The sequence below is a fragment of the Equus caballus genome, chromosome 21 (genome assembly GCF_041296265.1).
Source record: "Equus caballus isolate H_3958 breed thoroughbred chromosome 21, TB-T2T, whole genome shotgun sequence".
In the NCBI taxonomy this organism is placed as follows: Eukaryota; Metazoa; Chordata; class Mammalia; order Perissodactyla; family Equidae; genus Equus; species Equus caballus.
Genome location: NC_091704.1, coordinates 37,862,808 through 37,875,343, shown reverse-complemented (window position 1 = coordinate 37,875,343; position 12,536 = coordinate 37,862,808). Strand labels below are relative to the sequence as shown.

At 36.7% G+C, this 12,536-nt stretch overlaps 1 protein-coding gene across 4 annotated transcripts in view; it reads left to right on the top strand.

Moving 5' to 3' along the window:
- The window catches only part of NNT (nicotinamide nucleotide transhydrogenase), an 81,309-nt gene extending 69,123 nt beyond the window's left edge, over positions 1-12,186 (top strand). For all 4 annotated transcript variants that reach the window (XM_070246297.1, XM_005604285.4, XM_023625676.2 and 1 more), the window contains exons 20-22: positions 8,160-8,278; positions 9,549-9,664; positions 11,206-12,186. In XM_070246297.1, coding sequence (XP_070102398.1) covers positions 8,160-8,278; positions 9,549-9,664; positions 11,206-11,355 — 385 coding nt within the window. In that variant the 3' untranslated portion in view covers positions 11,356-12,186. The remainder of the gene's footprint in view (positions 1-8,159; positions 8,279-9,548; positions 9,665-11,205) is intronic.
- The last annotated feature ends 350 nt before the right edge of the window (positions 12,187-12,536 follow it).

Sequence of the window (12,536 nt, the reverse complement as noted above, 5' to 3'; positions counted from 1 at the left end):
AAGTGAAGAGATTACCTTGACTTGATGATGACATTTGTTGTATCTGTCAGTCGAGGAAACAGTACTTATTTGCCTAATAGTGTCTGTGGAAGAGTTAAATGTGGCCTTTTGAAATTTGATTCTATCAAATAAATGTGTATTTTAATATTGCTCATGACCAAGTTCTCAGTGAGCCCAGTGTTCACAGTTATTGACCTGAGTCTATATTGACTGTATAATTTCTCTAGTCTTTTGATATAGTTGCAAGTACAAAGAATTTCTGGCTTTTATTGGACTATACTGGTATTTGCTGAGATATTAAGGTAAAAATTAGGAAACCAGTTCAGAAAATGTTGCCATAAAACCAACATTTGTTTTAATGTAAAAATGTGTATTTCTTTTTATATAAATGGTCATTAAAATGTGCATTTATTTGAAAAATACAGATGAACATTTATATTACAAAAATGTATTTGAATAGAACATTACAATTGCAGATTACATTATTATTATTGTGCCAGGCGTTGGTCTAAAGTATTTCAAATAAAAAACTCTTTAATGGATTATCTTACTTAAATCTCACAATAATCCTCTGAAGAGGTTTTATTGTCAATCCCATTGTATATATGAAGAAAGTGAGGTGCACAGAAGTAAATCGTCCAAATGTTTTGAACTCAGGCAGTGGCACCCTAGAGCTTTTAAGTGCTTTTCTTTACTACTTGCCTAAATCCTTTCTCTAAAATGAGACATAGAAAGTTTATGAGTCAATGTACCTTATTGGACACACTGTGTTACTTAAGACCCTTTCCTTCCTTCCTGCTGTCCCTCCTTCCCTCCATTTATTTGAGTCTGTATAATAGAGTGCCAGGTACTGTGGGCACTGATAAATAAGACATGGTTCCTGCACTCAAGTTGCTCCCAATTTGGAGAGCGTGGCCATGTCAACCAGTTATTATGATGTGGTGCTTCATAAGGAAGAGGTGCATTAAAGAAAGATTTCTGGGAACGTGGAAGATCTTTCTGTCATCTCATTTTAGTAGTAATTTCTCTTCTGTTGCATCTTGTTGTGGGCAGGGAAAGCTGATCTGTTTTGTTAAGCATGTGTGGAATAAAGATAATTTCCATGGCTCAAGGGAAGAACTAAAAGGCTGGTAGGCTTTGCAAAGTTTTGGAATCCTGGATATTCTTCATGTGATGATGGAACATTGGCCATCAATTTCCTGGAAATTGCCAGTCATGGCCAACCGTCTGATACAATTAACTGCAATACATACTTTGAAGATTAGCCAGTTCCATGGGCCAGAATTGTTATAAACTCACATTGACTCATCGACATGCACACATATATTTCTACAAATTTAGTGTTCTGTTATTTCTCTCAAAACATTGGCATTCTCTTGTAATAGCCTTGCATGTGTTTTTCTCCAACCACAGAGTATTAAAGTTTAGTATAATAAATTATTATACAAACAGATATAAAGTGATCTGTCCTTTGAGATAGTCAGCATAACATGTTGGTTAGCTTTGTGATTATTTACCCTTCATAACTAGCTCAGTGGAAACATTGTCTTTATGCAGTCTGCAGCTAATCAAATGTTACAGTAATAATGAATACATTTAGACGTCTTTGATTGCTAATTTGGTCCGAGACACCTCAGTTAAAGCATAAAGATGATAGGCAGATGGATTAATTTAAAGATAAACAAAGGCAGTATTAAAAACAAATAAATTAATTAAAATTTAAAAAAGTGACTGGAATCCAGAAGGGATACAAAGTTGAAATCCAAAAGTAAATAACAAAGTGTATATTGGTTTATTCACTTAAAATAGAAGCCCTAGTTCATGGAATTTTAGCACTGGAAAGGGAGTTTGTGATAGGCTGAATAATGGCCCCTGAAGATATTCACCTCCTGATCCCCAAAACCTGTGAATGATTTACCTTACACAGCAAAAGGGACTTTGTAGATTTAAGGTGACGAGTTTGAGATGGGGGTTATCCTGGATTATTTGGGTGTGCCCGTGTAATCACTGGGGTCCTTATAAGAGAGAGGAAATAGGGTCAGAGTCAGAGAAGGAAATGTGATAGTGGAAGCAGAAGTCGGAGTGATGAAGCCACAAGCCACAGAATGGGGGCAGCCTCCAGAAGCTGGAAAAGGCAAGGAATGGATCTTTCCTTCAAGCCTCTAGAAGAAATGCAGCCCTGCTAACACCTTGATTTTAGTGTAGGGAAACTGATTTTAGACTTCTGACCTTCAGCACTGTAAGAGAATCAGTTTGTGTTGTTTTAAACTAGTAAATTTGTTACAGCGGCAATAGGAAACTAATACAGACCTTAAATGTCAAGTAGTACAGTGACTCTTAGTCTTTCTTAAGTCCCACCAATCAGGTTTTGGGAAGAGGAAGGGACCTGGGGGAAACAGGAAATACTTATTGGTGAGCAGAGGATTGAAAGAGTAGGAGAAATTTTTGGTGTCCAAGTTTACTATTAATATCTCAAAAGAGCACCGATGAGTAATTCCTGGCAATTAGTACTATATGACTGAGGTAGAGCAATGTCTTATAGTCGTTCTGGAAATCCTGAGTTCCACCTAAGCTGCTGCTCGCTGTCACTAAAACCAGTGGTTAAGACCATTGGTTTTGATCCTCTCTCTCCTCCCGTAGATGAAGGGCTGCCTCAGCTGCCCTAACTGTCTTGATTATGGCCACTGCCAACCGGCCTCCCTTAGCATTTGTATGTGAAATACCCTTGAGTCCATTTTGTACTGAACCAGTGGTTAGTACATAAGATTAATGAGCCTCTCTCTCCCTGATCCACAGAAATGAAGCCTGAGACTTTCCCTAACTGAGACCTTTGTTTTAAATTGTTAACAGAAAGTCTTTTTTTTTTTTTTAATTTAATTCTGATTCTTTCTTTTGCATTTGAAGACCGTTTTCTTCTGTTTTATGAAAATGAGGACTATTTGGTCAACTTCTGTTTTATTTGGTCATCTTGAAAATCAAGTTTTGCCTCTTTTCTAGCCAGTTGATCTTTTTTCACTTAGAGTATGTTATTTTCTAAGTCATTAGGTATTGTGTGCTTCTCTTGAACCTTATCCACCTACCCTCTGAATCTTTCACGCTGCAGCTCCCTGAACTAATTTAGTTTTATCATTGGGTCTAGTCAGTGATAGAAGTAGGAGTACCTTTTTGTAAATATGGGAAAACAACCCTGCATTAATTTGGAATGTTGACTTGAAACTGACACAGTTGAAATACAAATTGGCATTAACTGGACTGAAAATCATCTGATTAATAATGTAATTTGGTACATTAGCTATATTACTAAGGAGCTCTGTAAAGTGAAATGACCTTTTCAAATGAAAATTTTTGACTTTGGAAGTTATTTTGTTCCATCATTACTCAAAAATAATGACACAGCAGGGCCCTGAAATTTAATTATAGCATCTCTGCCTTTGTTAGAGCACGTTCTCCATGCCTTTAGTTCTCCCACACAATATTTAGAAGAACTTTGAGTTAAAGTATTCCCTCAGTACCCATGTATACCAAACAATGCATTAAAAGACATAGTAAATTAGTTCCCATTTAAGTTCTTCTTGGCTGAGATTTGGTTTGTTAATCTTGGTAATCTATTCTGTTTGGTATTTATAAGGAACTATTAGTTGGAGAGAAAGAGAAATATGGACTCTGTCCACTTAATCAAATGTCCATTGAGCAAAGTGTATGGATGGTTACTATTTCTAACTACTCATTCTTATTATTGATCAACTTTCATAAAGTAACACTCAGAGAAAGCACTGAAAGTCTTTAAAATTTTTTCCCTTTCTCTGTTGAGGTAAGCATAAGGGGACAGGGACAAACCACTTTGACTTTGCAAATATCTTGCCCCCTCTTCCAACTCTACTCCCTAGTTGAACATGTGCTGATGATTTTTTATCTGAACCAATGTTTACTATGATAGTTGCAAAATGGTGATTTTTATGACCCACATTATCAGTCAATAGTCAACCACTGTAGGAGAGAGTGTTCCCTTCTTCTTTATTTATTTGTTTTACTTGTTTACTTATTGACTTATGAATCTGTTATCAATCTTGACTCATGAATTCCCATTTTCCCCAGTGGGTTACAGTCTATTACAATCCTTGTTTATTTTGATGTTCAAATTACTTTCTTATTTTTACACACTTTAGTGTTATGTGTGCCTTTAAAGCCACATGTCCATGTCACTCTCTTGTATGTAGTTGTTTGCTTTGTGCAAGGATTATTCCAATTCAATCTTTCCTCTTTTAAAAAATTTGAATTACTTCTTACACTTAAGTGAGCTTTACCTTCTCTGAATCTGTTATTATCTTTTTCTTACTGCTTCTGTTTTACCCATGAACCTAAGGGATTATTCAGCCATCCCCCTCATAGAAGAAGAGGTTAAAAGTCCTGAACCGAAGACTGATACTTGTTCCCAAAATCAAGCACCTTTGAAACTTCCATTCGTCATGTCTTTTCTTTTCCTAAATTCATGGCAATCAGCAGTCTTAGGAGTATATTTTGGTTATTTTAATGTAATGCGTTTTCTTTCTAAGTCTGTTTTTTATATTCATGCTTAAAATGCTATACTATTATTATTAAAATATTAAAATAATATTTATGTTCAGATTAGAGGCTTAGTAATAGTAACTCCCATTTAATGAGCATATACTTTTGTGCCTGGAGAAATTACTTTTTCAAATGTTTCATTTTTTTCCCACTGAAAAACATTAAATTTTTAAAGTTGCTATTTCAACCAAAGCGTGTGTAACATTTTGGAGGTGCTTTCCCTGAGACAGTTTGAAAGTAGCTGCAGTCGTGCTGAATATAGCTTATATAACTGCACAAAGAGTGTGAACATCAGTTGTCAGTATTTTGCCTCATTTCTTTTGTTTTTAGGAGTGATTGAAAACTCTGCTGTGGTACAGATGATTACATGAGGATAGAAATTTCTAGTTTAAAAGAAAAAGTAATCTTGTTCTTAGAGAACATTTTAAAATTTTTACTCAAGTGTTGAACTGTTACATTCCCAAAAATGATAGGAGAATTTATGGTTGAAGAACTTAAACCCTTATGAGATGGTGAGGTTGAGTGGCTGTGGTCTGGAGTAAACTGATGGCTGCCCTTAATTTCAGATAGCCCACAGAGGGAAGAGATCATAAATTCCTTTTAAAAGAATCTTAGGAGGCCGGCCCAGTGGTGTAATGGTTAAGTTTGCGTGCTCTGCTTCTGTGGCCTGGGGTTTGCAGGTTCGGATCCCAGGTGCAGACCTAGCACCACTTGCTAAGTCATGCTGTGGCTGCATCCCACATACGAAATAGAGGAAGATTGGTGCAGTTAGCTCAGTGACAATCTTCCTCAAGCAAAAAGAGGAACATTGGCACCAGATATTAGCTCAGGGCCAGTCTTCCTCACACACACACAAAAGAATCTTAGATTATTAATAATTCATTCTATATGGTTTGTTTCCACCTCCCACCCCTAGTAATTTTTCAGAATCTGATTCCCCAGCATTTAAGAGGTGCTGGTGAATGGTTTGCATTGTTGTAGATACTTTGCATACTAAGAGACATTTTTTTCTCCTATTTGTTCATGCAAATATTTAATGTTTTTTATTTAAAATTTTGTTTGTTTTGTTTTATAGCTTGTAGCATTGTTCAAACTTTCTGGGCTCTCAATTTCCTCAGAGAACCCTGTAAATTGGATTCTTGGAACTCCTTATTTCAAGCAGAGATAAATAGGTATTTCTCAGACCTCTTCTGCACAGAGTTTTATATAGCCCTTGGCATGATGTGGGCTTATAATAACAGCTGATTACTATTCTGTGGGAAAACTGAGACAGAGAGAGTCATGAAGTAGCTTGTTCAACATGACACAACTAGTTAACCTGAGCTGTGAACTAAGCAAAAACACCTCTTAAATTGCTTGACTATACTAACTATATTGTATGGTAGTTAAAACTTCAGACTCTTGAGACAGAAAGACCAGAGTTTGAATCCCAGCTTAACTATTTACTAAAAGTCGAGCAAATTGCATAGCGTACTTAGAGAGTCAGTATTAGCTATTATTCCAAAATATATGCCAGTAACCCCTCTTATTTATATTCTTACTTCGTTTTTTTAGATCTAAGACTACAACTCTCAAGCAGTTTATTTAACTAAGTACTGGATTTGAATCAACTGCTTTAAATTCTAATTCTTGTTGGAGATTGTTAAAGATGATTAGGGGTAGAATGAAATAATATATGATAAATCATTTGTAAATTGTACCACAATATAATAGCATGAAGTGTTAATTTATTTTAAATGAAGTTAATTTTTTCCACCATAAAACTGTACATTCTCATAGAAAATCTGGAAAATATAAAAAAAGAAGAGAAATAAAATGATTATCTGTTGTACAACCACCTGGTGATAATGTTTTGTTTCCTTTGAGCCCTGAGTTTCTGTTTTCTTAAACATAAATTGGTTATTTAGGAACATTCAGCGATCCCAGAAGGAAGATTATGTAAAGGAGATTTCGGTAAAAAAGAACGCCTATTGCTTGATGTCCTTTTTTATTTTCCAATTACAGGCCCCCCAATAATTCAGTCTCTTCATTATCATTTAAAGTTGCAGAAAACCATTTATCGGTTATTTAGGTAATATAAATGGCCATTTTCTACCTCTTTTCAGGTCTCCTTTTTGGGAGGGTCATTTCCTATGCTTCTTTAACCTGTTCCTAACAGGGCCTGTGTTAAGAGTGGGGAGGCCTGGCTTGGCAGCAGTTCCTATGAAAGTAACAGGGCATCTTAAATGCCCGTAAGTTTTGCATAAGCCAGCAATGTATTGTGGCAGCTCTCAAGGCTGTGCAGACTTAGGTTTCATCAGTGGAAGACCTGAGGATGTGATTTTCTTGTTGTGCCATATGCATCTAGATCCCATCCAGCATATTATATTCACTTTGGGGGACTGGGTTTTGAGCTGGGCACTGACCGTGTAGGAACAGGTGACCAGGACAGTGGTGGGTCCAGAAGTCTTGTCAGTCATTGAACAGTTGAAAGAATTGAGGATGTTTTGCTTAGAAAGCATCCTAGGATGGCTGAAAGGAATACACATATGAGAGAGGAAGTAGACTCATTATGGCTTCAGATGGCAAGACTGCAGACCTTGGAAAGCAATGAGATGGGGGTTCCTTTTGGCTTAATATAATTATGTATGTATATATGTGTGTGTTTTATATATAAGTAATTTATTGGGATTGTCTAGTAATGGAATAGACCTTAGGAAGGAGTAAGTTTCTGGTCGCCGAAGGTATTTGAGCTGAGGTTTGATGGATCCCTGCCAAGAGATATTATAAAATGCATTTCTTCACTGGATTCATTCATTCACTCACTTTTTATTGAGCTCTTCCTCTGTGCCAGGCCCTGTGCGCAGTGCTGAGGAGACAGAGATCAATGCAGTGGGCAAGAAGATGGACTAAATGACTCCAAAGATCCCATTATGGCTGTGGTTGAAAGAAATTGCTTCAGTTTCCTTTGCCTTAATAAAAGTGTGGATCTCTGATTTGTGTATTACTCTGTCTTTTAAACCCTCCAGCATGTTACTATCAAATTTTTGTGTGATGTGGAGTAATGCTTCATATCACTCTCTGAAAGATTGTAGGCCTTTACCTCAGGCACATGACAGTATTTTATTTTTCCACCTTTGAACATAGAGGTTCAGGTTGAATGTGGAGTCAGGTTTTGATGGAATAACGTTGATTTTTCATGGCAAATGTTGAATTCTAGGCTGGCTTCCATAAGTTTTCAAAGATTCAAGATTTATCAGAAAGTATCATAAGAAAGCACAATGCTTATTAAATGTAAGGTGATATTATTTATTAATGAGGTTGGAAGTTCGTTGTACTTAAAACATATATGGAAGAGTCAGGTTCTAAAGTTACACCGATTTTTCTGAGAGGAGTTATTTAGGAACTCCTAATGAGATGAGAATCTCCAACTTCAATATTTGCAGGTTGACCACATATCTGGACTAATTCTATTCCCGCTTGTAGAGATCAGATAGTACCAGAAGAAGCAGAGGTGCCAAGAACAAAGTGTGCAAATTTGGAGGTGATATTGGGGTCTCTGTACATTTTGGCCCATCAAGTTAAGGCCAGCTGTTCATTTGTTTGATGTCTAGGTTTGGAATTCACCCAGTTGCAGGCCGGATGCCCGGTCAGCTTAATGTGCTGCTGGCTGAGGCTGGGGTGCCATATGATATTGTGTTGGAAATGGATGAGATCAACCACGATTTCCCAGGTAAGTGATGGGGGCAACAGAAAAGTTTAAATATTCTTAGTGTGAATAAAGCAATGCCAGTCCTAGGACATAAATTGTGGGATCACTGAAGACTTGCTGGTCAGATAAATACTAACCTGCTTCTAGTAGGTACACAGTTAAAATTAAATAAATGCAAGGCAGTACTGAATAAGGTGGAACAGATTTGTGAGCAGCATGAGTAATTCTGATCCTGTGAGGAGAACTGAAGGCTGGTGAAAGTCTTGGGAGGCAGAGCAGTGGAGCGCATGGCAGAGACTCTCAACAGACCTGGCTCTGGAATCCAAGTCCTCACTCTCACTTGCCTGTGACCTTGAACTAGGTACTCAACCTCAGGTTCCTCATTTATAAAATCACTTCTGCTGATGATTTAGTGTCTGATTCTTGCCAGTGTCTGAGATTTTACTGGTTTCCAATTGTACCAATTCATGATCAGTAAGATAGTTTTCTGTTTTCTTTAAAAGACTAGGACTTCACTAGATAAGGTGCTGTACTTTATGACTGTGATTGGGTAGATGTCGAATGCCAATTATATTTGGCCCAAGATCATGTTTGTTAAAATTAAACCAGTTCTGTCTGGCAAATATCCACTTTAAACTTAAAAAATAAGTTTATTGGAGAAAAATAATGAAATCGTGTGTATGTCTAGATTCACATGGTATTTTTGGCAAAGTTCTAAGGTGGTTTATATTATAGTCCTTAAAGAAGGAATTTAGGCCATTTTAATTTTGTTCCTCCTTTCAGATTTCACTGTTGCTAAATTATGTGTGAGACCTGCCAGTTCCAGGAATTATGGACACAGCTATAATACAGTACAGACTCTTAGACCATTTTCTTTTAGACATCAAATTGCATCTTAAGTGGTTATTTTAAAAGTTGAAAAATGGAATGTAAATCTTGTAAGATAATGTAACTGGCGAGATCATTTTGGGATAATTAAAGGATTATAAAATCAGATTAGGTAGATCCATTGAGGGGAGAGAAAGCATCATAGTGCAGGCTCTAGTCAGGATGCTCAGGTTTGGATGCAGACTTACTGCTAAAAGATGTACTGCTTTTTAGTTGTGTGACATTGGTTACGTTACTGACCCTCTCTGACAAAGCTCTTTGTACAGTGCCTGGCACAAATGTGTGTCCTATAAATATTAGCTTCTGTTATTGTTGTAAAGTTAGATCACTATAGTTTGCCTGAAAAGAAGTAAAAGTGACCCCTTTGAGTTTTACATTTTCTCTTTTTTCTTTTATTATGTAGACACTGATTTGGTCCTTGTAATTGGAGCTAATGACACTGTTAATTCAGCAGCTCAAGAAGACCCCAACTCTATTATTGCAGGCATGCCAGTCCTCGAGGTCTGGAAGTCAAAGCAGGTAAAATTTCAGACTTGTGTTCCGTTCTAATAATCGGCTGTCTCTTAAAATATGCACACAGAACTTTCTGTAGTCACTTGAGAAATGACGATGCCTTTTAGGAGGCCCAGGAATTAGAGTCGATTTATGAGCCAGCTCTCTATATCCTGCTTCTGTCTGTTCTGTGGTCACCAGAGAATCTGAGTGAATGCCCTGATCTCGATTAGAACTAGATGCGATTATGTGGATGGATTAACAAAATCTGTAACCACAGCTGAAAAAAGAGCTGTGAGCTTTTGGAATGAGTCTGGCTGAATTCCAGGTTGAGTACAGAGAAGCAGATGGCTTTCCTCTGGGACAGTGAGTCAGTATCATCACCTTCCTATACAAAGACGAGCACATTTTTTCATTGAATTTTTTTGAAAGGGAATTTGTATGTTGTTATAGAGTGTCTAGAAGAAAGATGATTTAGAAATCCAAACAATACCATGGCATAAGGAAGCAAGTCCTGCGCACGCACATTACTTCTGAAGAAGCTGATTGCTAGATTGTAAAGATCTCAAAGGCTTGTAAATTTTTCTCTGCCCTAGCAGCGGGCATGTCTCTTTACCACTCTCAAGTCATAGATAGGAATTTTAAGCATCTAAGAACGTAATATACATTTTCCCTTTAATTTTGTTTCTCTCTCTTGTATATATGTGACTTTGCAACTTCGTATTTGTGGTGAGTGAGTAGATAGGACACGTACTTGTTCATGTGTATATGAAAAATTACTGCATCAGTCATCAATATTTGAGAGGTTGCAGAGTGCGTTACTGTACTAATGCTGTATGAAGCATGAATAAATTTGCACTGCTTCCAGTTTTGGATAGGTTACGTGTCCTAGAGGACCGTAGAAAGGCTTTTCATTTCGTTAAGGACTGACTTGATATTCAACAAGAGAGTAACACCCGTAATCCATGTAATTGTAAATGTCTATAACATGTCAATATTAGAGATGGACTTACTCTTCCCTTTTGCTTGGAGGAGCGTAATATTAGTTATTAGCTCTGTCCTTGTGACAAGCTGGATTGCTCTTTGGACTCTTGTCTTACAACCTTCTGAGGTACTTTAAAGTGATGGAATAAGAGTCATACCATTTTCCCACTCAACTGCATTTGTCTTATTAGGGTTGGTATTGGAAGCTTATGCACTAAGTTTGTTCTCTTTAGCCCATTCAGAGAAATATGCTGCTTTTTCTGACTAGAAAATGTTATACATAGTCTCTCTAAGAGAAAAGCACTGGGAAGACAATCACTTGTAATCTTATCACTCAGAGAGAAACCTTTTGTTAACATGATTTTTTTCTCTAATGGATATAAGAGTTATGGGCACGTTTTAAAAATTAAAATTAATACAGTGTAAACGTTTGAAAACCCTCCTTGTGTATTTTGAAAGTCTGTACTAAAGAGTTAGTTGTGGTGCGTGCTTTGTTCAAAGTTAGGAGGGGCAGTGTCTGTGTGCCTACCATGTCCCAGCCAGGTCAGTTCAATGCTCTCTCTCATTTCCTCTTTGGTTCCTAGGTCATTGTCATGAAGAGGTCCTTGGGTGTCGGCTATGCTGCAGTGGACAATCCAATCTTCTACAAACCTAACACGGCCATGCTTCTAGGCGATGCCAAGAAAACATGCGATGCACTGCAGGCGAAAATTAGAGAATCCTACCAGAAGTAAATTTTAAAGATCAAACTGTTGTCGAACAAAGCCACCTCTTCAGTTATGGGAACAGGCGAATAAAGTATCAATATATATAGCTGATATGCATCTGTAGCAAAGCTCTTGGAAGAAAAGAAAGACTGAAGAAAGCAAAGCAAATACAGGGAGATTTTTCAAGAGCAGTGACCCCTCGATTGTAAAAAGAGATTGAAAATTCTCATTGTCTTTCTGTGTGTATTTTTTGGGTTATAAATTCCAGCAGTATTTTATAAAAAGAGAAAAAACAGCCTCATTTTAGATGTAATCCATTTGGATATATTTTTTTTAATTCTTCCTCAATAGTCAGCAATGTTTTAAGAAATTAGGTCTTTAGGATTTTAGGACTTACATTACACACGGATCTGAAAAATCGGACACACTGTAAACATTACAGGCACCTGCATTTATGTTTGTTCAACAAATGTGACTGATTTGAAACTTTCATCAACTCCTAAGCTGTCCTCTTACCATTTAACCATAATCTGAATTAACCATATCAAATTGGTTTCAATTTTTCAAACTGTACTTCCAAGCCTAGGTTTCAGAGATGTATTTTCTCACTTCTATTTTAATACATTAAGGGACTAGATAATCTTCAGAGATGCTGGAAACAATTAAATCATTTGCTTTGTATGTTTCATTAGAACACCGATGAAACACACAATTTGAAATCAGTATTAGTTGTATTTTTTTAAACCCCATTTCCAATCAGAGATCTCTTTAATTTCAATCAGTTTATAATGTGTAGTACTGTATTAAGTGCACTTGAATGGAATTCAACTATTTGACTAATAAAATGAGTTTATCCTGTTTGCATAGTGATGTAGCAATTTTCTCTGGTGACAAAAGGCTAACATTGAATAGTTCTGCCTGTTATTGATATCTGGGGAGGATTTCCTACCATGAAGTAGATGAAATTAATCTGTCTTAACTATTTGCCAGAGTATTTTTTCCCCCAAATCAGAATGTGTTTTGGTGTTATGCAATTGATAACATTTGAGAGAAATGGTGGCGCTTTTTTAAGCTACCTCTTCGTTTAAGCACCAGTAGAGATCATATCTTTTTGCAGTAAGCTGTAGATTTTCTTCATGACTTTGCTGCTGTACGAAAAGCTCTATAATAGCTTGAATATGTGATGAATACTTGGAATATCTGTCTAT